Source organism: Sapajus apella, unplaced genomic scaffold, assembly GCF_009761245.1.
Source record: "Sapajus apella isolate SASKATOON/1434 unplaced genomic scaffold, GSC_monkey_1.0 scaffold53, whole genome shotgun sequence".
NCBI lineage: Eukaryota > Metazoa > Chordata > Mammalia > Primates > Cebidae > Sapajus > Sapajus apella.
Window position 1 is genome coordinate 11043890 of NW_022436993.1, and position 24335 is coordinate 11068224.

General features: G+C 40.0%; 1 protein-coding gene and 1 long non-coding RNA gene across 2 annotated transcripts in view; one reads left to right on the top strand and one right to left on the bottom strand.

The window, feature by feature from the left end:
• Positions 1–24335, top strand: part of CUBN (cubilin) — a 287868-nt gene that overhangs the window by 166949 nt on the left and 96584 nt on the right. Inside the window, exons 32-40 of the mRNA XM_032244141.1 lie at positions 273–432; positions 2405–2518; positions 4974–5084; positions 6957–7085; positions 8252–8384; positions 15992–16197; positions 17105–17289; positions 18483–18675; positions 22901–23098. Of these exons, the coding sequence (XP_032100032.1) occupies positions 273–432; positions 2405–2518; positions 4974–5084; positions 6957–7085; positions 8252–8384; positions 15992–16197; positions 17105–17289; positions 18483–18675; positions 22901–23098 (1429 nt within the window). The remainder of the gene's footprint in view (positions 1–272; positions 433–2404; positions 2519–4973; positions 5085–6956; positions 7086–8251; positions 8385–15991; positions 16198–17104; positions 17290–18482; positions 18676–22900; positions 23099–24335) is intronic.
• On the bottom strand, positions 1387–2462 carry LOC116527229. The gene is made up of 2 exons (XR_004258440.1): positions 2384–2462; positions 1387–2055 (listed from the first exon to the last, which is right to left on the bottom strand). It is a non-coding gene; the product is annotated as an uncharacterized LOC116527229 (long non-coding RNA).

Consider the following 24335-nt stretch of genomic DNA (forward strand, 5'->3'; position numbering starts at 1 on the left):
TTGGCATTTATAAAGACATCAGGAGATCTAGTAGTGGCTCTGACAGAGGAACTCCTGCCGAAATTCATGTTGGTGTCCCTAGAAATGACCAAAGACTCAAACACTCCCATGGAGCTGTAAGACAAGACAAGAAAATAAAGCCAGTTTCACTTGATACAGCAAACGTGATTTTCTACTAGCTCATTGATGTGTAGGCACTTCATGGAATACAGGCCTTCTAGATGTGAATCTGAAGCTCTGAACCACTGTTTGCCCTGTCACCTTTCCTGTAGGCATACGACGGCTTAAGCTACACAATGACCCGCCTTGCCAGGATGTGTGGAAGGGAGCAGCTGTCTAACCCCATCATCTCCTCAGGAAACAGCCTCTTTGTGAGATTTCAATCTGGCCCTTCCAGACAGAACAGGGGCTTCCGAGCTCAATTCAGGCAAGGCAAGTACCCTGTGGGTCTTCCCAAGCACAAGAGTAATCTTCAATGCCCTGTTTGATGCAACAGTGAAATGAGACCTGTGCTCAGAAATTTATCACAGCCTTCTACTTAATAAGAACTGTGACTTACAATTATTCCAACTCCTGAAGCTTGTAACCTTCTGCTTGTCTGACTTCCTTTGAACCTGCATCTCTAACGAGTGTTCAGAATAATATTTATTAAAAGTGCTTTTAAGACTAGAAACAGTATAGGAAAGTTTTTCTCCAAATTCATTGATCTAGGACTATCCAAGGCTTTATACTGCTATAAATTACAAGACTTGCTTGTAATATAATCAGAGTCTAGCCCCCAGAGACAGTGCTTTCCCTCATTTCTGAATCTTGCCATTGTCCAACTGAGGAGTCACTCTTGATTTCTATTTATTTTTCTTCCTTTGTTTCCCTCCCTTCCTCTCCTCCTTTTCCTTTTCCTCTCCTCTCCTCCCCTTCCTTTTCCTCCCCTCTCTTTCCCTCCCCTTCGTTTTTTTCCCACAGGGTCTCACTCTGGCACCCAGGCTAGAGTGCAGTCATGGCTCATTGAAACCTCGAGCTCCCAGGCTCAGGTGATCCTCCCACCTCAGCCTCCTGAGTAGCTGGGACTATAGGTGCAACAGTGAAATGCCTGGCTTCTTTTTTTTTTTTTTTTTTTAAGAGATGGGATCTTGCTCTGTTGTCCAAGCTGGTCTCAAACTCTTGGCCTCAAGTGATTCTCCTGTCTAGCCTCCCAAAGTGCTAGAATTGCAGGCATGAGCCCCTGCACCCGGCCCTTGTTTTTGTTCTTAAAGCACCACTTCTCCAAGACCTTTGTATGCATTGGCTTTCATCTGCTCACCCTGTGAGATGAACCTTTTATCCCATAGTCAGAGATTATTTGTATTCAGATGTTTCAGAACATTCACTGCAAATACGTTTAGTCTATGTAGTCATTATGTTTATCTTAGTGAACTCATTTATATTCTGTAGTAAAGAGTTCTGGTTGGGGACAGTGTCTGGATGGAGGTCTCCCAAGTATGTACCATAGACCTTTAGACTTTGGAGTAAGACAGGCTATATTCTTGTTGATTTAAAAGAAAGACTAGTTTCCTAATAGTTCTTTTGCATGTAATTATTCACCTGTATGTTGCTTTCGTAGTAAAAAGTCCTTGCTAGCTTTCATCTGGACCCTAACAGCCTCCTCGAAGTCACCTACCCTTACCCCATCTCTCTCCAAAGTCACCTGTAAAAGCCCTGCCCTGGCCTGGAGAATGAAGCTGAAGCCCCTGCAGATGTTAACCAAGGGTCCCAGAAACCGTCCTGACCTCTCTCCAGCATCAGTCACTACACCCCTCGGGCACCCCGTGCTCCAGCTGAGCCTGTATACATGCAGTCCTTACCCTCTTCTGTGTCTGCTCTGGTGGTCCCCTCCCTGGCCTCCCTTTTCTCACCCTCCCAGACCTGATTTAGCCGTGGCCTCCTCCTCGGCGAGACTCCTCTTACACCCCCCAGCGGTGACCGCCGCTCCCTCGCTGGGACTCCCATAGAGTTTTGCTCTTCTCTGATACTCTGCAGTCATCTTAATGAAGCTTGTTCAATTGAGTATTTATTTTCCTGAAAAAAAGAGGTCATTTATAAACAGATTATCCCTCTATCTATGATTATGAGTGGGCAGTGTAAGTGAACCATGCCAGAATTTTGTTCAAATGACTTGGGCAATTCATAGCCGTTTAATCTGTTACTCTTTGCCACCTCCTATAGTTGAAGAAAATTATTTAAAATATAAAATGTGCTCTCGTTTTCTGATGGTTTATATACAGCTCTCTTTATGGAGAACTTTCTTGGCATGCCTTTTAGAAATTAAAAAAAAATCTTTGATGTTTTTGTTCATCAAATATTTGTTTTGTACGGTCAGTAGAAATCAAAAGTGTATGACACATACGTGTGTTTGTGTGTTCTCCAGCCTGTGGAGGCCACATCCTCACCAGCTCATTTGATACTGTTTCCTCTCCGCGGTTCCCTGCCAATTATCCAAACAATCAGAACTGCAGCTGGATCATTCAAGCACAACCTCCATGTAAGTAACAAAAACAAAAAAAGAAAAGGCATGTGGGAGAGAAGGTGTCTGTGATAAGGTCAGACTGTGAGTAAGGTTCTTACCTCCTCAGTTCCAACGATCAATGGCCTTCCTCTTCCTCTTTTGCAAGTCCCAATTCCTGACGTGCATGAGAACAAGCACTTCCTAATCTGATAGGGAAGTAATTTTTACAATTGCTTTTAAATTAAAACAATATTTTTAAGTTTCAAGGCCTAGCAAAGGTTAAAATACAGACACACACACACACACACCCACACACACACACACACACACACCCCAACACAATACACATACAACCTTCCTGTATTGACAAGCGTATGCAGGCGTATGAGATTGGGGGTAAACCAAAATAATCGATAAATGGTTTTTGACATGTGTGCCATGAGGATAGTCGATGCTCAAGATGGTTGCTGAGTGAACAAATGAAGAAGAGCCACAGACTGGAGAATCAGTAACTCACATGCCGGAATTTAATATGTGACCCTATCAATCAAAGCAGACATTCACGATAAATTAAACCTGGGCTCTCCTGCAATCTACTATTCCAGCACAGGGCTAGAAGAAACACTGGATAAATGCTTACTTTCTTTTCTTTTTTGGAACCCTAGAATCTTATTTTCTGACCGGGCAACAGTCCGGTGGTAAGCACTTCTGCTCTCATTTTACAGACAGAGAACAGGAGGGAATGTTCCTCACAGACATGACAGAATGGCTGCAGGGGGGGGTGACGCTGGGGCCCTTCTGAATCCTGTTTCACAGGAGCCCTGCCCTCTTGCCTTGTCATTGAGATTTGCAGGAAAATACGGTTTCAGGTAGAATGTAGGAAAGGCTTTAAGTTCTTCACTCTGCTCAGTAACTAATCGCCTGTGTGAAAATAGGGAAGTCACTTAAGCTAATCAGGCCATGACAAAATAATCTGCAAAATGAAGAGTTCGGCTTAAATATTCTCTAGTACTTTCCCTTGGGATGTAAGGAGTTAACAAATTGCTAGTATCTTTATTGACATGCATAAGATGTGGAGGCCGATGATGTCATCCTTAGCCAATTCAAATGGAGAGACGGAGCCGAAAACAAAGTTGCCAGCCAGAGACTGAGCAGTAGATAAAGAAGCCCCCTCCCTTGAACAGAGCAGTTTATGCCTGAGGATTATTTTCTAATGAGTTGTAGAGCATTTAGATGAAAGAACTCACTGGTTCCAGAACAGCAATAGGAAAAGATCCTATTCTGAAGATTAGGGAGCTTGAAGAACAACAAAAAGAAAATGCATCCAGGCACTTGCTGTTCTGCAAGTAATTCAAAGCTTTCGTGATAAATGTCTCTAAATCTTAGGGCACTAGCTCTCGCCTGAAAATAAAACTGAGTGAGCTAAAATGTGAGTGCCAGGGAGAAAAGAATGACTTATTTACAAGCACATGCAAAGAATCTGAATTTAAGGAAATGATTGTATTGAGAAAAATGCTTATGAGAGGAACACAGCAATGGTGATATAAAAACAGGGAAAGATGGCATTTTCCAACAAGATATTTCCTATAGTACCTGGAATGAACCTACCCAGGAGTCCTCTTATTTACCACTACCAGCGTTTCAGATGCAACAGGCACTTTTGAAAGCATCTATTCTGTTACTCTTCAAAGGAAACCACCTAGCACAGAAGTTATCCCTTCCTTCTCCTTTCCCTTCAACCATGTGCATCTCTGCCTCATTCATTAATTCTCTGCTGGAGAACCCTTACATGAAATGATCAGAGGTAAAATGTATCTCCCTGTAGGTTTTTTAATTTTAATTTTATTTTGTAAAAAAAATTTATTTTTATTTTTTGTAAATGTATATATTTATGGGTTACATGAGATGGGGTATTCCATCCCTTCAAGCATTTACCCTTTGCGTTACAATTGAATTATACTCTTTTAATTATTTTTAAATGTACAATACAATACAGTTTAATTACTTTTAATTACCAGCTACAATTACCATTGTGCTATGAAATAGTAGATCTTACTCATTCCTTTTATTTTTTTAAAAAAATATTTGTTTATTTATTTTGAGATGGAGTCTCGCTCTGTCACCCATAGAGTGCAGTGACGTGATCTCGGCTCACTGCAACCTTCGCCTCCCAAGTTCAAGCAATTCTCCTGCCACAGTCTCCTGAGTAGCTGGGACTAAGACATGTGCCACCATGCCCAGCTAATTTTTTTGTATTTTTACTAGAGACAGGGTGTCACCATGTTGGTCAGGCTGGTCTCGAACTCTTGACCTTGTGATCCATTCGCCTCAGCCTCCCAAAGTGCTGGGATTACAGGCTTGAGCCAGCAAGTACGGCCTCCTTCTGTTTTTTTATACCAATGAACCATCCCCATCTCCCATCTTGCCCCATCTTCCTGTATGTTTTATGTGCCAGTACTTTATTAGAGAATCTTCTCTTTTTTGCTTCCAGCAAATCATATCACCCTCTCCTTTACCCACTTTGGACTTGAAAGAAGCACAACATGCACACGAGACTTTGTAGAAATTTTGGATGGTGACCATGAAGACGCACCCCTCCGAGGTACCTCGCTCACTCGTTTACATGTGTGGTCTTGGATGTGCTTTATTTGTAGATCTACATATTTATAGACTGCATTCTAGGTTAGAATGTTTCCAATAGCTAGAAAGAGCAGCCTAAGCCAAGTAAAGATGATTAGAGGGTAAGAAAGCAGGCTTTACTGTGGGGTTCAGGGAAGTCAGCCTGCTTGTTAGTATATTCAAATGTGTGAATAGTTTGTGTATATTTTTTAAAACATTTAAAAGTTGCACCTGCTTTAAAGAGTAGTGGAATGCAGTCCATTCCAGCAATAGACAGCATTCTGTCTGAAATTTCTCGTTAATATCTGACCACAGTTCTTAATTTCAAATGGAGCGTGTTTCTTTCAGCCTTGTCCTCAGTGGAAGTAAAAAAAAAAAAGCACTTAATTAGTTAATGAATTAATTAATTCAATTAAAAATATGTCATTTGGTTTGTTAGACATCCTGATAAAATTAAAGAGTGCCACTATCTAGTTTCTGAAGTGTTCTCAGGCAAAGGAAAAACCTCAGGTTATTTAAGCTTTCTCTGTAAATTTCCTAACTTTTGAATTTTGTTATAAAAACTTCTCATCTGGCACTAGAAGACAAGGTCCATCAGAGAGGAGACTATTTTGCCTCTTGCCTTAATTCCCAGTTCCCAGGACAGTGCCTGAGACCATAGTATCAATCAGTGAACTCTCTACACCCTGTGCTCACCTCTCACAGCATTGCCTGAGGTCTTTGTAAGTAAGCTTTTGACCAAGGATAAGGGTACATTATTTCACAGACGGTTACATAGCAATATCTTGTGCTGAGTACTGTTCTCAGTACATTATATTAGCTCTAGTAAGTCAATCCTTATCTATCCTTAAAAGATAAGTTTCATTATTTTCAATATGCCCCTTTTTCCAAGTGGGGAAACCGAGGCACCAAGCACTTAAATAACTTGCCTAGTGTTACATGTAACATTTTCAGTGTTGCACAAAGAAATAGTGCTGAAATATAAATTTCTGCTGTGAGGCAATTTACTTCTGTAGAAGGGTGCGGCTCACAGATGGAACAATGGCAAGCACACACCTGGACAAGGCGGGGGGCGGGTACTTATTCCTGATGGAAGGTTGCCCCTACTGCTGTGTCGTTTCCCTATTGGCTAGGGTTAGACTGCACAGTCTAGTCTAATCGTGATTGGCTATTTTAAAGGGAGCGGTGGTACGAGTGGAGTGGTGGGGTGGGTAGTTTGGCAGGAAGGACAGTTGCAGGCAGGTTAGAGCAGGTAACCAGAATGAGTCAGGACGGAGACGGGCACTGGGGGAACAGATGTGATCTACTGATTAGAACAATGGAAAATGTTGTTTACTGAAACTATAAAGAAATTAAACTTTAAAATGGAGAATTAAAGAATAAGAGCTGAACATACTGACATACTGATTCTTTGAAGAGAAACTTGGAGTTCACTATATCTGACACTAGGATCACATAGCTAGCAAATGGCTGAGCCAGTAGCTGAATCCAGGTAGCCTGGCTCCAGCATCCACACTTTTCTGTGCTACAACACATTATTAGTGCATTTATTTGTGTGGGTCCAACTGGGCTGGAGATTTTTGCGTTAGGTACATGTGTCCCCTGGTCATCTAAGTTTTTCCTCTGACCCTGTTGTTCTTGATCATAAATCACCTCTCCTATATATGGCCCGTATATATAGTTTATTTTATCAGGTACCGTCTCCAACACTGACCCTGAATGAAGTGGTTCTCCTAGTGGTGATTTCTTCCCTTTGCTTTGGTCTCTTGTATTTCTAGTAAAGATGTGTGTCCTAGAAATAGTGGCCTCTGCCTTGTCATTGTTCAATCTCCTTGTCATTATTTTCATTATTTAGGCCGTTACTGTGGCAGCGCCATGCCCCATCCCATCACGTCCTTCAGCAGCGCTCTGACACTGAGGTTCGTCTCTGATTCTAGTGTGCGTGCTGGGGGTTTCCACGCTACATTCACTGCATCCGTGTCAGGTAAGAAACCTTAGCACGTGGCTCTGGCAGTTAACAGAGATGTGGTAGAAATTCTTGGTTTGTTATTTGAGACTCTTTGACCTTTGAAGTTGGGAGCTAGTTTCCTGAGATCACAACTGGGACTAATCTTACCTTCTTCCTGATTAAGTGAACATGTTGTCAATTCTAACAATAATGAACTCTGGAAGTGTGGAGGATTGGTTGGAAATGTGGTGTCTCTCCAGCTACACCCCATGCTCTCAGATGACTTGGTGTTCTTTTTTATTGAGATGGAGTCTCGCTCTGTCACCCAGGCTGGGGTGCAGTGGTGCAATCTCAGCTCACTGCAACCTCTGCTTCCTGAGTTCAAGCAATTCTCCTTCCTCAGCTTCCTGAGTAGCTGGGATTACAGGCACCCATCACCACACCTGGCTATTTTTTGTATTTTTTTAGTAGAGACAGGATTTTGTCGTGTTGGCCAGGCTGGTCTCGAACTCCTGACCTCAGTTGATCTGCCCGCAGAGGCCTCCCAAAATGCTGGGATTACAGGCATGAGCCACTGTGCCCAGCTGGTATTCTTTTTAACTTGTTTGTTAAGGCAGCCCCAACCTGGGGAGGAGAAGAAAGAGAAGCCACTCAGGACTGAGTTTCTTAGCCTCTTAGCCGGGAGAGTGGTGTTGGTCACTGCTGCTATCTTCCTTATTATTAGAAGTTGAAAGCTGCAGAACACCTAGAAGATTGGGGTGTGCATTTCAGTATTCTACTGAGAAGGAAAAGCAAGCACACTGCCTTGGGTTCTAGGCCAGGGTTGAATAGAATCCTGGTCACAAAAACCAAGTGGTTTTGTACGGGTCCAACCGGGCTAGAGATTTTTGCTTTAGGTACATATGTCCCCTGGTCATTTGGTAAACAAATCTTTTATTCTACAGTTACAGTTCACAGGGAAAAAAGGCTTTGAGAAAAGACATTGCAGAAATTCCTTCTAATCCACCACACTGCATGGCCCTTGGTCTTCAGTTTGCACAATCGTTCCCTTATTTTATATGATACGAAGGTTTTAAAGTGTGAGATGGAAATGCTCTATATTCTTTTACACTGATAATGGCTCTAGCATTCTTTCTCCTTTATTTTATAGGGCCTGATTCAGTCTTTGCTCTGACACTTGCTTTATTTCTGTTTTCTTCCAGCTTGTGGTGGAACTTTCTACATGGCTGAAGGCATCTTCAACAGCCCTGGCTACCCAGACGTTTATCCCCCTAATGTGGAATGTGTCTGGAACATTGTCAGTTCCCCTGGCAACCAGCTCCAGCTGTCTTTTATGTAAATCCTTTTTTATGGTGTATTGTTTCAGTGCTAATGAATCTGTAGGAAATACACCTGGTGCCAATAGGATGGGCAACTCGCAGTGTAGGTGAACTTTAGGAAGTCTTTTTCCAAATTTCCTCCCTTTTAGTTATTGTTTGAGTTATCAGTAGCATGAAGATTCTCTTTTGACGATGGTTCTGGGTCCTGACATTCCCAAAAGTACATTCTTGAGTCCTTGGTGAATGAATCTGTGGCCCGTTCATGTTCAGAGTACAGGAATCTTATCTTTTTTTTGGAATTAGACACATTTAGGTTGTTTCGGAGATTCACTAGTATTCTTCATTTCAGCAGACCCTCCCATCTCAATTAAGCATTCTTTACGCTTATAACTTGTCCCCACCTTAATCTACCTTTCCTTCTATTTCTATCAGAAGAATGGTTTTGGGGCTGAGTGCAGTGGCTCATGCCTGTAATCTCAGAACTTTCGGAGGCCAACGTGGGCAGATCACCTTGAGGTCAGTGAAAATGACCAACATGGCGAAGCCCCGCCTCTACTAAAAATACAAAAATTAGCTGGGAGTGGTGGCGGTCACATGTAATCCCAGCTTCTTAGGAGGCTGAGGCAGGAGAATCCTCTGAACTTGGGAGATGGAGGCTGCAGTGAGCCAAGATGGAGCCCCACTGCATTCCAGCCTGGGCAACAGAGTGAGATTCCGTCTCAAAAAAAAAAAAAAAAAAGAAGAAGAAGAAGAATGGTTTTGGAAGTTTCTTAACTTCCAAACTTAAACTCACATAAACTTTACTTAAACTTTAAACTTACGTTTTTAGAACACTTTCATATTCCTCATTGCACTATAACACTTATTGAAAATGGACTATGAATATTGAATTAGTAGGAGCCTATCACATTCTGAGTGGTCTTAGATTAAATTAGACAGCAACAATAATACCTCCTAGAGTACATGTAAAAAGCACACATTTTGATCAACTAAAAGAGAGGTCTATATGACATGTCATACTGATAATAGGTGCTTATTATATGTTGAGAGATAGGACCTTGGAATTTAAATTGCCATTGTGAATTAAAAGTCATTTACCAGTCTGTTACATATTACTAGGCTGTGGTTGGGATTGCTAATTCTGTTTTGAAGAGAACATAGGTAACATTGTTGAGAGAGGAGGATTGTTTGGAGGCCCCTGGCCTGTTTATTTAAAAGTCTTACTTTCCTTTCGAGACTTGCTAATCTATGCGTCAGGAACTCATTAAAAATATGGGACAACCATCCTATTTGTGGACCAAGTTCATATGTCTCAAGTTGCTTTCTTTAATCCATTAATCAGACAGAGCCTCTTCAGGGTACAAGTGGCCTTGTGTTAAGACAAAGACACCCTCTGAGTGCCTAAAGGCAATGCAAGTTTAAGCTGCTTCACAGGAAGGAGGTTTTGATTTGTCTTTCTTTTTGGTCTCGCTCTGTCGCCCAGGCTGGAGTGCAGTGGCAAGATCTCAGCTCACTGCAATCTCTGTCTCCTAGGCTCAAGCTAGTCTCCTGCCTCAGCCTCCTGAGTAGCTGGGATTACAGGCACATGCCGCCACACTGGCTCATTTTTTTATTTTTAGTAGTGATGGGTTTCACCATGTTGGTCAGGTTGGTCTCGAACTCCTGACCTCAAGTGATTTCGCCTACCTTGGCCTCCGAAAATGCTTGGATTACAGGGTTGAGCCACCATGCCTGGCTTTGTCTTCCCTAAGAGCACAGAGTTCTAGATGGGAACAAATCTGTATACTTTATAATGTTTACCAGACATATATCTACGCCTTTACTCAACAGATATGTGTTAAGCTCCTGATATGTGCTAGGCATGTAGTTGGCACATGCTACTCTGCCATGTGGTGCTTTCTATATAATGATTAATACAACACCACCATTGTCCTTAGAATAAAATCCAAAGCCCTTCATACAGCTCAGTAGGCTTTTCAGAATTGCTAATTAAAATGATGTCCTTTTTGTTTTTTTCCTCTTTGTCTCAGCCATATTCACATAGTTGACCACTCTCATTCAGTGGTTGCCAGGATCTGGGCTAGGTGTTCAAGACAGATAAGATTTCAGGTTTTGACAAATTACTAATAAACCAACATTAAGAAGCTATTTAATTAAATTCATTTTATGTATGGGAGATAATAACAACAAATTTCTAATAATTTCAAATTTCTAGGACTATGAAGATTAAAGAAGATGTCAAATGTCAAATGTACAGCACACAGCTGGTACACAGCAAATGTTCAGTGACTGTTAGTTCTCTCAATCTTAGCCATTTCTGAAGTATCTTCTGTGATAGTTCACAAATAAGTCCAAACGGGCAGCACTAGGCTTTCCTTCCAGAGAATGGGAGATTACAAACATAGAAAGCAAGTTTCATCTATTTTAGTGCTTAATAGATATTACATTTTAATTACCATATACAAAATCTTAACGACTCAGCTACTCAGCTATTTCCTTTCTTGCCCGTAAGCAGTTAATTTTGATTACTTTGAGTTACTTGCTTGAGTTTTATTTTTAAAATGGAGTTTTTAGACTGTAAGATGCCTCTTTTTTTTTTTTTTTTTTTTTTTTTTTTGTAGTTGATTAATGAGAAGGCAAGCCCTGTGAGTTATTTCTGCCCTGGTCTAAATTCTATCCAGATGGGTGCTTGGAAACATTACCCTGGGGTGTGTGAGAAGCATATGAGAAACATGTGTATCACATCAAGTTCTAAAACATAAGGCTGGGATTGTGGTGAAATTGAGTAGGGAAGAACTCTGGAGAAATTATGGCTGAATCTGCAGCAAAAAGGAAGGTGGAGAAATAAAACCTAAAAAGGAGTTTTTTGTAAAACATATATTTAAAGGAATTGACAGAAACTGTATTTTTTTTTTTTTTGAAACAGAGTCTTGCTCTGTTGCCCAGGCTGGAGTTCAGTGGCGCAATCTGGGCTCACTGCAAACTCTGTCCCTCAGGTTCAAGCAATTCTCCTGCCTCAGCCTCCTGAGTAGCTGGGATTATAGTCGCATGCCACCATGCCCTGCTAATTTTTGTATTTTTAGTAGATACGGGGTTTCACCATATTGGCCAGGCTGATCTCGAACTCCTGGCCTTGTGGTCTGCCTGCCTTGGCCTCCCAAAGTGCTGGGATTATAGGCGGGACCCACCACGCCCAGCCCAGAAACTCTATTTTATACTTGCAGAATGCTTTTAGAAAGTAATTGGTCTCAGTTTAAGAATCAGAGTGAGATAATAAGAAACAGTGATTGTACTATTTTTGTTCCACATCCTACATTTACTAACAGATCTACGCCAAAGGGTAGAATTGCTTATAAAATGTACCAGTCTCAAGCATAGACTTTCAAGAATAACAAAGCTTTTTTTGAAGTTTAATTTAGTCCTTATAGGTATTTCCCTACCATCATGTCCAGTGAAATGTCTTTTCTGCCATCTAGCACTGAATTACACTAGTCTAATATTAGAAAAGACCTTCCCTTTGTAATCTTCTGGGGCATCAGGCAAAATGTTAATGAGCATGTTGGTCACCTAGGATCTTGCTGGTTTACTTTCTGACTGAGTTGGTTGCTGGGGCCAGATTCCTTGTTTCAGACAAGCTCCGGTGATGCTAATGTTTCTGGATTGTGCACTGTACTTTGAACAAAAGATTTTAGAGGCAACTGCATGTAATTTACCTTCTGAGGAAAATGCTTTCTCTTTCTTCCCTTTCTGCTTTCTGAGAAGCAGAAGAAAACAATTTTAGCATATTTCACCTTGTTGATCATATTATGGGTAATAAAATTGAGCCTGAATATATGCACCAAACTTGGCAGCCATCCCAAAGATGGATTTAGACCAATTCCTTGCCAAAAAAAAAAAAAAGATTTAGGAAACAAATATTGTGTTGTAAAGCATTAGATTGTCAAAGTAGACAAATGTGTGGTTCGCTTTGTCTGATGTGGATATATCATGATTTCTTCTGCTTCTCAATGATCAATCATAATTTGCAACAAAAATTCCATCTGGAGTAGTCCAAATGGTCTATACTGCAGTGACTCACCTTGGTGGGGTTGTGAGAGCCACCAGCTTACCACCAGGCTTACTGATTTGGTTAGAGACCTACTAATGCTAGTATCTGGGTTGAGAGCTAGGGTAGAACAGAGCTGACCAGTTACTTCACCCTTGTGGTCTGGTAGGCTGGGAATGACCAGAGATGTGCCTGGTATATTGATTAGTCGTGGGGCTTGAGGTGTGCAGAGCCTCCAGGCTGGTTATCTCTAACCATTCTTCTCCGTTCACTGAGATAGAACCCAAGGGGAACACAATACTTATCATAAAGTAAAATCTTGCAATGTGCAATGTTGAGCGTTGACTGAAAGATACACATGACGAGAGAAGTACCTTTTTTGTTTTCTTTTCTTGTCTTTTCCCTTTCTTTTCTTTTCTTTCTCTTTCCTTTCCTTTTTCCTTTCTTTTTCCCTTTTCTTTTTTCCTTTCTCCTCCCCTCCCCTCCTCCTTCCATTTCCCTTCCTCCCTTCCCTCTCCCTCCATCTTCCCCTCCCCCTTTCCTTCCTTCCTCTTCCCTTTTACTTTCTGTTTAAGTTCCTGCTTTCAATTATTTGGGGTATAAACCTAGAAGTGGAATTGCTGGTTCCTATGTTAATACTACGTTTAACTTTTTGAGGGGCCACCAAACTGTTTTCTATCAGGATGCTCTGTTTTACATTCCCATCAGTAATGCCTGAGTTCTAATTTCTCCATATCCTCATCAACACTTAGTATTTTCCATTTTAAAATAATAATCTTCCTAGTGGGTTTGCAGTGTTATCTCATTATGGTTTTGATTTGCATTTCTCTAATGACTAATAATGTGGAAAATCTTTTCATGTTTTTATTGGCTATTCATAGGTCTTCCTTTGGAGAAATGTCTATTCAGTTTCTCTGCCATTTTGGGTTTTTTTTTTTTTTTTTTTTTTTGAGTTGCAGGAGTTATTTTATATTCAGGATACTAGCATGGTCATGTGTTTTTATTTTCGTTGGGTAGATATTTAGGGGTAGAATTTCTGGGCATTAACTGGATGTGCATTTAATTTTATGAGAAACTCCCAAATAATTATTCAGAGTGGTTATGTCAGAATGCAGTCCCACAAGGAATATGTAAGACTTCGGTTGCTCTGTATGCTTCTCAGCAATTGATCTTATCAGTCTCTTTATTTTAGCCCTTATGATGGATGTGGAATGGTATCTGACTGTGGTATTTAATTTCTATTGCTGTGATGACTAATCATAGAGAGTACTTTTCACATTCTCGGTAGTCATTCACTTCTGTTCTTTTATGAATATCTGTTCAAGTCCTTTGTCCACTTTTAATTTGGTTGTTTGTTTTTCATTATCTGTAGGGATTCCTTTTATATTTCAACTATTAGTGCCTTGCTAGATAAATGCTTTACAATTTTCTCCTCTTTCCCCATGCCAGTCTGTAACTTGCCTATTCATATATTTTAAAATACATGTTTTTTTTTGAGGCAGGATCTCACTCTGTCGCATAGGCTGGAGTGAAGGGGCATGATCACAGCTCATTTAGCTTCAATCTCTCTGGCTTAAGCCATCTTCCTGCCTCAGCCTCCTGAGTAGCTGGGACTGTAGGCACAGGCCACCACACATAGCTAATTTTTAAATTTTTCTGTAGAGATGGGGTCTCATTGTGTTGCCCAGGCTAGTCTCAAACTCCTGGGCTCAAGTGATCCTCCTGCCTCAGCCTCCCAAAGTGCTGAGATGCCAATTGTTTTTTCTTATTCATGTCTTTAATGAAATGTTTATTTATGGATTCAAATTTATTAATTTTTAATCTTATGGTTAGTGCGTTTTTCATTCTATCTAAGAAATATTTGCCCATTTCAAGTTCACAAAGATTTTTCTCCATTTTTTCTTCTAAGGTGTTTATGTTTCTAGCCTTTATATTTACATCTTTGAGAAATATTAAATTAGTTTCTGTGTATGAAGACAGGCAGAAGTAGAGGTTCTTTTTTTCCCCTCCCTCTTCATGAGGATATCCATTATTGCAACAACATTTGTTAAAATGACTTTTCCCTTTGATTTGTCTTGGCACCTTGGATTGGATTGGATTGACTGTATATTTGTGGGTCCTCTTCTGGAAATTCTTTCCTATTCTATTCATCCATCTGTCTACCCTTACACTAATGACACTTTATCTTGAGTGGCTCATGTGTTTAAGCAGTAAGGCCAAGTTTTGAAAGTATTCACTTAGCACCTACATGTTCCAGACTTTGTATATATGTTACCTGTGAAAATCATATGAGGTCAATACTATATCCTATTCTTGACTCCCTGTCATGTCACAGTTGCAGAATATAAGACAAGTTGAAGAGGTCACATTGGAGGACTAGCCTGTGTTGTTACAAATCCCACAATTTTTCTACCTCTCCAGACATGAAGTACATATGCCTTTGCAGGGCATTTAAATGCCACCTAAATTATCCCATGATATTGCCCCAGCTACATGTTTTTGTTGCTGTTGGGTTTTTTGTTTGTTTGTTTATTTATTTTGAGATGGGGTTTTGCTCTTGTTGCCCAGGCTGGAGTGCAATAGTGTAATCTCAGCTCACTGCAACCTCCACCTCCCCAATTCAAGCGATTCTCCTGCCTCAGCCTCCTAAGTAGCTGTGATTATAGGCACCCGCCGACACACCAAGCTAATTTTTTTGAATTTTTAGTAGAAATAGGTTTTCACTATGTTAGCCAGGCTGGTCTTGAACTCCTGACCTCAGGCAATCCACCCACCTCAGCCTCCCAAAGTGTTGGAATTACAGGCATGAGCCACCATGCCTGGCCAGCTACATGTCTTAGTGGTTTCTTTTTTGTTATTTACCTTCAACCAACTCACACTGTTTTAATGGTTTCTTAGAGGTACTCAGTGTTTTAAACAAAGCAGATACCTCACAGGTTTCTAAATATGTCTCACCCTTCTCTGCACATGTGCCTTGGTGGCATCATTCCAGCTAACATGTATATTTCCATCTCAAAAAGTATTCCCATCAAGCTATTGCAGAGCCCCACAATCAGATGTGATGCCTCTGCTTTGCAATTCTGGGGCACATGTGTAGATCTTGCAGGATTGTTGCATAGATACATACATGCCATGATGGTTTGCTGCCTCCATTCCCCTGTCACCTACATCAGGCATTTCTCCCAATGTTATCCCTCCTCCCCAACCTCCCCACACCCTGCTGTCCCTCCCCTAGACCCCACCCTCCAACAGACCCCAGTGTGTAATGTTCCCCTTTGCCACTTTATAGCTCTGATGGCACTCATGCTATTCTGCACTATGTATTTTTCTATATTCCTGCCCGGTTTTACCCACTAGGAAGAAAACTCCTTGATGGAAGTATATTCATTGTCTTTGCACTCATTTCAACAAATCCGAGTGAAAGAAATTTTTCGAGACAGCTAAATAATCTTGTGGTTAAAGTTAAAGTTTAAAAAAGTGAACAGGTTAACCTCACATAACCTCACATGTGATCCAGAATAATCCCAAAGTTTATTCTGTCAATTTAATCCCTATGAATATCTTTTTCACCAAATCAGATCTTTCCGGTTGGAAGACTCTCAGGACTGCAGCAGAGATTTTGTGGAGATCCGAGAAGGAAATGCCACGGGTCCCTTGGTGGGACGATACTGTGGAAACTCCTTGCCTCTCAATTATTCTTCCATTGTGGGACATACCCTGTGGATCAGATTTATCTCAGATGGTTCTGGCAGCGGCACGGGCTTCCAGGCCACATTTATAAAGAGTAAGTTGGTTCTATTTTAGTGATGGCTTTCAGAATATGTCTTACAAACTAGAAATAATACTTTTTCAGTAATACATTAAGCAAGAACAATCCTAAACTCTACACTATTCTCTTACATTGTCTTTGTGAATTGCCTTATATTAGAAGAACTAAATTATATATGAGTGGTTTAGTAAGAGCAAGGGAGAGTATTCTCAATGGTTCCATTATTCTTTTTAAGCTTTGATTTCTACCTAATGTTAAGTTAGTTTTTTTCATGATATTGGGTTAGAGTCTTGTAATATATTATAGTTTGGGTTTGGTATATTTGTATCAAGTATGCTTTGTTTGATTTCATAAACTCTATATTCTTCACATTTAAGACATTTAGTATTACTTTGGGATTAGCTTAAGTGCTCAAATATAACAATAGGGCATTCTCTTAATAGTATAAAATGTTAAATATTTTTATTCTCTAGCTCAACTTTTCCATAATTGGCTATTTCATATATGATTCCAAACTGTCACATATGACAGCAAATTTAATAAATGTTCCATTTTTTAAAAAAAAAACAAAGTAAAACAGGTAAACCAAAATTAGAGAGGGTGTCTGCTCATCCCCCCTTCCCATGTCCCCAAGTCCCCTAGGGGCTGGGAACCCCTTTTCATGTGGGAAGTTGTGGCCTCTTTTCACATCATGCAACCTTTTAAGGACTTGGAATTCCATTCACAAAATCACCCTTTTCTAAGGAATTGATAGATAGCTCAGAAACCAAAAGGGAAGCAGTATTTCTTTCAATAGTCAGAAAAGAAATCACAGTCAATTAAAAGCCCATCCTTTTCAACATCCCTTGCCTTTTGTTTTTTTTCATTTGGTTAAAGAGCGATTCTAAGTAGGTCTGATTTACTACTCTGTTTTCCCTCCTAGTATTTGGCAATAATAATATTGTGGGAACTCATGGGAAAGTCGCTTCTCCTTTCTGGCCTAGAAACTACCCACATAACTCCAATTACCAATGGACAGTAAATGTGAATGCATCTTACGTTGTCCATGGTAGAATCCTGGAGATGGACATAGAAGAAACACAGAGCTGCTATTATGACATTTTACGGGTGAGTTTCCACATCCAATCAATGCTCATAGATATTGGTGAATTCCTATTGGCAAAAATAAATCCAAGGTAATGTCTATTCAAGCATTTGCAAATCATGTGGGGTAGTCCTAAGTCATGATTAGAGAAGACTGCCTCTAGATTACATGGACAAAGGCAATTTCAGTATTGCATTTATTATTTTCTATCTCATATCTAAGGGCTTTTTTAGGAATGTTATAGTTTTCCTATTGGGCTTTGTCTAAGCATGCATATGTGTCCTAATTAAGTACTTATTCTGTCATATTTCCCACTATCCTTGTTGTTTTTATGTTAGACTGTTAAAAATTTTAAGGATCACATAAAAATAAATATAAATCAAAAAATTATGGTGATCATTGCTATCCAGACATTGGCTACTGTGTGAATTCCAGAAACACAATTGGATTCTTATAGGCTATGACCCTTCCTTATTCATCTTGGATTGTTGGTGCCATGAAGAGAACCCAGTACCTGATGGATGCCTAATATATATAGAAATAACTATTACAAATTTTTTCTGGCAGAGGATTTTATAATAACTGTTAATATAAATTTGTCCCTAGCTGTTTAAAAATTATCACAAAATATGCTTCAAAATAGATAATTTAAGATTTTAAAGCCAACCGAAGAAGATTTATTGAGTGCTTTGACCATGGTGAGCCCTGCAAGTTTTGGTTATTTTGTTGTTACGAATTCTCCTTTCCTTCTGTGGAAATATTGACTCCTTTAGGATACCTGTCCACTTTTTCTCATTAAATCTTTTCTCTTCTTGTTATTTTCCCTTCTTTCTTCCTGATTCCTCGCTTTGAAGCCTCAAAGCACATTGATTAAGTACTGTTGTTAGGTAACCATTCTGGTTCTTATTTTTCCATCCACAAATTTTACTGTGAATCATCTAATGAGCTGTGTCCCACAATGCATGCTTATTAATATAATTCTGCAACAAAGATACAGATGTTTTCAAAGCATTAAATTACTTGCAATAATATTTTATATTCTCTGGCACTATCATCTGTTTTAAGCAAAAATAAAATGTTTACCCATTTGGTTTTTTGTTGTTGTTATGATAGAATTGTAATTATGTAAGGCATCTTTTTGATTTTATCTTTTTATGAAGGAAAATATAGACAATTGCCTAAATACAGCACTCTGTTATCTGTTTTCTATGTGCAGATCTATGATGGGCCTAGCATTCACGCCCGTCTCATTGGATCTTACTGTGGTACCCAGACTGAATCTTTCAGCTCCACTGGAAATTCTTTGACATTTCACTTTTACTCCGACTCTTCAATCTCAGGGAAGGGATTCCTTCTGGAGTGGTTTGCAGTGGAGGCACCTGATGGAGTTTTACCTACCATTGCTCCAGGTGTGTTTGGTAATAAAAGAAGTTCTTTTTAGGACTGATGTTTGCAGGCCAATGTTTCAAAGGGTCCTGTCGTAACAGCAGCCAGATAAATGAGAATAAGTACAGCCCCAAAGCCCTTTCACCAGATGTTCAGATGTTCTTTTAGATTCATAAACACTACCTTTTGTAAAAATTATACATTTCTTTCTAAAAATGCAGATTTCCCATTATATTGTTCATATTATAATAATTAGAGGCTCGATATCCATAAGATATACTTAAAATTTCTAGAGACCACTTTAGAAATCTCTGAAAATTTGATTTGCAGATACTATACATATACATTCACGTACACACACCATCAGTTAGTTAAGGATCAACTCATAGAAGTAACTCTTTTTCCTCTGCATCTATTTTAAATGCACCTTCAGAAATGCTTCAGTTTCTTTTTAGCTGGTCATAAATTGTCATGTTTCACAGTAAAATGGGCCTAATTTTAAACTTTTACTTTTTTACATTCCTAATCCCCTCAGTGAAAGTAATATTGAGGTAGCATGTTGGGGAGACTTTTTTCTTGAAAATTATTTAAATGAGGACAGGCATGGTGGCTCAGACCTGTAATCCCAGCACTTTGGGAGGCTGAGGCGGGCAGATCACTTGTGGCCAGCAGTTCAAAACCAGCCTGACCAACATGGCAAAACCACATCTCTATTAAAAATCTAAAAATTAGCTTGTCATGGGGGAGCGTGTCTGTAGCCTCAGCTACTGGGGATGTTGAGATATGAGAATTGCTTGAACCCGGGCTGCAGAGGTTGCAGTGAGCCAAGAACATGCCTTTGCATTCCAGCCTTGGAGACAGAGTAAGACTCCATCTCAAAAACAAAAAAGAAACGAAAATTATTTAAATGAATTTGAGTGTTTCTTACGAATTTGAGGGTTGACATAGAAAAAATTCATCAGCTATTTCTTGGAGGATATTCTAAGTCCTTGAATATTGATTGGGGCACAGAATCATGGTACCTCATTGAAGAATATTCAAACTCTGAACTTGTTCTATGACTTAAAAGATTAGTCTATTTTCTTCTAACTTCTTGGGTATTTGTATCAGCAGACATCACTAATGAAAATAATTTGTACTTATATTTATGTAATGTCCCTTAGTATTCCGTTCTGAAATGTTGTTCTTACCTCTCTAATAAGGTGCTTTCATGACATTGAATATGAATCTCTTCCTTGAAATATTAATCCATTTATCTAAGAGCAAACAATCAGCAAGATTGACAATGCAATTTAGAGGCAACATTTAATTCTGGATAGATATATCCAGAGCTCTTAGAAATAAACTTGAGTTAAGCTTTCTTTTATATTTACAAACCTCAAGGTAGAAAAGGAATTACTTACGTATGTAAAATATTATACCAACAAATTTCCTTCTAACATTTTATTATGAAGTTCTATAATTATATGACGTAAGTGGACAGGTCAATAAGAGAGCCATAAACCTTATTTTTCTTAGTCAAGCAGAACAAGGAAAAGGCAAGTAAAGCATTGAGAGAATTTTAGAGTTTACTAATTATCTAGATGGTATAAGTGATTATCTTGTAGTGATATCACACTGTGAAAGTTTCATTAAAACTAAAAAAACCTTAATATTTAAAAATATATCAACATTTCTTGTACATGCATATATTTAACTTTAGTCAACACATATTTACTGAGAATTTATTATGGATACACTGAGGTGATTAAGAAAGGAAACTGAGATACAGTCTCTACTCTTCAGGAGCTTAAAAGTAATGGGAACCAGGCACAGTGGCTCATGCCTGTAATCCCAGGACTTTGGGAGGCTGAGGCAGGAGGATTCCTTAAAGCCCAGGAGTTTGAGACCAGCTTGGACAACACAGGGAGACTCCATCTCTGCAAAAGATAAAAAAAATTAGGCGTGGTGGTACATGTCTCTAGTCCCAGCTACTCTGGAGGCTGAGGCAGGAAAATTGCTTAAGCCTAGGAGTTCAAGGCTGCCAGTAAGCAGTGATCATGACACTGCACTCCAGTGAGACCCTGCCTCAAAACTAAATAAATAAAAAGTAAAAAATAAATAAACGAGATTGGGGGAAAAAAAGCATTCATATGGCAGTTAAATAATGATATTAGTAAATCAATGGGTAAATGATAAAGCAAGTGGTACCAGTAGCAAATAAGCAAGGGAAGAAAAATGAGCTTACTGTGGACTAGGGTCAGCTGAAGGAGATTCAGCTCGCCAAGTAGGAAAAGCAGGCTGCCTGTCAGTCAGGAAAAACTCCATCTTACGGCGGTAACAAATAATTTCAAACTCTTAGGGGCTGAAAACAACAGGTCTCCTTCTACATGTTCCTCTTGTATTAACTGGGTGCCTGCCATCATCTATTACCTCCTAACTCAGGCTGTTGGAGCTGCCATCGTCAGTGACATTGCCTGAGACCATGGCAGGCGGCAAAAGAGGCCCTGGATGTCTCGGTTTAAAAGTGCTCAGTGTAGAATAACACATGCCTTTTGCTCATAATTGGCCAAAACTGGTCAAATGGCCTCGTCCGGCCATTTGCAGAATGCAGTTCCACTGGGTGTTTGGAAGTGGAGACAAATAGAATATTTGGTAAACAGCACTAATGACCCACAGCCATTAAAACCATATTTTATAAATCTAAGATAAGAAATATTTCACATAGAGGAAAACCTTAAAATTTGAAGATACCGGATAACATTCAGCATCCAGATGTTCCATGTGAGATTGCTTTAAAAAAATCTGTAGCATATGTAGTAATAGGATAAAGAAATCAAGACCTCATTCTACAACATTTTATATTCACTTTCTGTTGGCCCTGATAAGATTCAAATGCATTATGGTATGAGAGTCATAAACTTCTGAAAGGATGAAGAATGGACCTCTGGAATCTATTTCTCCATAAAGGTGATGGCAAAACATTTGTTAAAATCAACGTTTTGAGAACTCTGGAAATTAACCAAAACCTTACAACAATCTGAGGCATAGTTATTCAAGAAAAATTGCTGAATCTCAGTAGGAATAGTCATTTTTGTGGCATTCCCTTCCGATTCCCATCTCTCCTTCTAGCTTCGTAGTAGCCTCATGACTGCAATAGCTGTGGAAACGAGCAGCTTAACAGCCGTGGGAGATGGGGCAGCAGAGGTCCAGAAGACAGTCCGTCTCCACGGCATTATCATTATTCCACATGCTTAGTGGCTTCCTGGAAAAGTGCATTCTCAGGTCTTGTCTTCACAGGACCTGGGCAAGAGTTCACTCTTGTGTAAACAGCCCTGTCCGTGGGGTCTTTGCACAAAACAATCAGCAGCAGCTGTTTCACATCACCACCTTGTGAGGCAGTGACACCAGTTACAGCTAATGAGAAACTGGCCAGGGAACATGAAAGGGAAAAACTGGGGAAGGAGGTACCCACTGGGGACTTTGAAAAGCTCTGACTCGTTCCTGGAAATCTAGAAGGCCACACGCAGATGCCCAGCTGCATACATGCCCAAAAACAGGCCTGAGAAGGCCCTCATCTGTCACCTCAAAATTGCCTAGATATAAATTACATGATAAGTAGCTATGCAGAAAAGATAAAGAAGCATGAGAAACACAGGAATGAATACAGCTCTACCTCAGCAATACAGGGGGTCTTCTATGTGTCTTATTTATGCCTCAGTAGTCAGCACTCAATATTAAATGGGTTATATAGCAAAATTATAGTGAAAATGGAGAATACGATGTATTTTTTTTTTTTCTTGAGACGGAGTTTCGCTCTTGTTACCCAGGCTGGAGTGCAGTGGCGCGATCTCGGCTCACCGCAACCTCCGCCTCCTGGGTTCAGGCAATTCTCCTGCCTCAGCCTCCTGAGTAGCTGGGATTACAGGTACACGCCACCATGCCCAGCTGATTTTTTGTATTTTTAGTAGAGACAGGTTTTCACCATGTTGACCAGAATGGTCTCGATCTCTTGACCTCGTGATCCACCCGCCTCGGCCTGCCAAAGTGCTGGGATTACAGGCGTGTTTTTTTTTTTTTACATCAAAGATCAACTACAGAAATTGTGGCTCTCCGAATCAGTGGGTTAAATATGATATTCATTGATTTCTCTGAGTAAATTGTTTCTTGGTTGCTTCTTTTCAGTAGAGGGCTTTCACTTTCAAGTGAAAAAGCACTAGTGTCTTTTCCATGAGGGTTGTGTCAAAGATGCTGCTTTCCATTCTACAGGTGCTTGTGGTGGCTTTCTGAGGACGGGAGATGCGCCCGTGTTTCTCTTCTCCCCTGGCTGGCCTGACAGTTACAGTAATAGAGTGGACTGTACGTGGCTCATCCAGGCTCCCGACTCTACCGTGGAACTCAACATCCTTTCCCTGGACATCGAATCTCACCAAACATGTGCCTATGATAGCCTTGTGATACGAGACGGTGAGAACATTATAAACAATACTGAGTTTCAACCCTGACCCATATTTAGTTCTATTCAGTTATCATCATACTTGCGTACCGCCTCCATCCATTTGGTGTGGAATTATGCAGATTGTATGGCCAATGAAGGCCTCAGTACCAGCATTGGCCACAACTTCTGAACGACATAGGAAAGTATTAAATTACCTGTCACAAAATGTAAGGAATAGCACAACATTTCTATAAGGAAACAAAGGCTTTTTTAGAGACTTAAGAGGGAAAGAAGAGTCTGAATGTCTACATGGTTCACCTGTCCTTTTGAGAAGCCTCTGAGATAAATATTGTTATTTTCTATTTCTGGCTTTAAGATCCAAGTGAAGAAAATACTTACAATTGTAATGTGACTGGACACAGTGGCTCATACCTAATCCCAGCACTTTGGGAGGTCAAGGCAGGAGGATCACTTGAGTCTAGAAGTTCAAGACCAGCCTGGGCAGCAGAGTGAGGCCCTATCTCTAAAATAATTTTAAGAAGAATATGGAATAGTAATATATTCATTTCTCTTTGTCCCTGAATCTGGGTGAAATAGGTAGAATTAAGGGGTGATACTGTGTTCTTACCTCTGTACACAGGCATGGTGTTGCTATGTGACAAAGTTAGAGACATAAATATTGCTGATGTATGCCTTATACAAAATTGAGCTTCACAGTTTGCATGGGCTGGAATGAAGGAGGACAGCAGAAAGGCCACATCCTCCACATCAGTATTTTTCGGTGTGGCCCCCAGATCCACAGAGTCATCACCTGGGAATTTGTTAGATGTGCACATGCTCAGCAAAAAGAAACATGTTTGCCTTTGCCTATAGGCTGCCAGTGTGCAAGATCTTGTCTCCCTTATCCCCGATCCCTAGACCCTGCTAAGTGAGAACAATTGATTGGTGGAGGTGCTTTATGTCCCTTCTGTAGAGGTTGGACACTAAGTAGAGACTCAAGTCAATCATACACATGTGTTGAGATGACCAAGCGCGACTCTCCCCATTTTCCCGTCAGCAATCAGCTATCAGCACATTGCGTAGGGGAGCATCAAAGCACAGGAATGCTGTCTTCACATCCAAGCCTTCTTGTGCATACTGAAATTTAAAACCTCTCATGTAATGAAAAGGATGTGTATTCTTGCACACATCTTCTAGTGTTCAGAACCTACTAGATGCTTTAAAAAAATCTTCAAAAAAAACTTCAGTAGGTAACTGCATCAATGA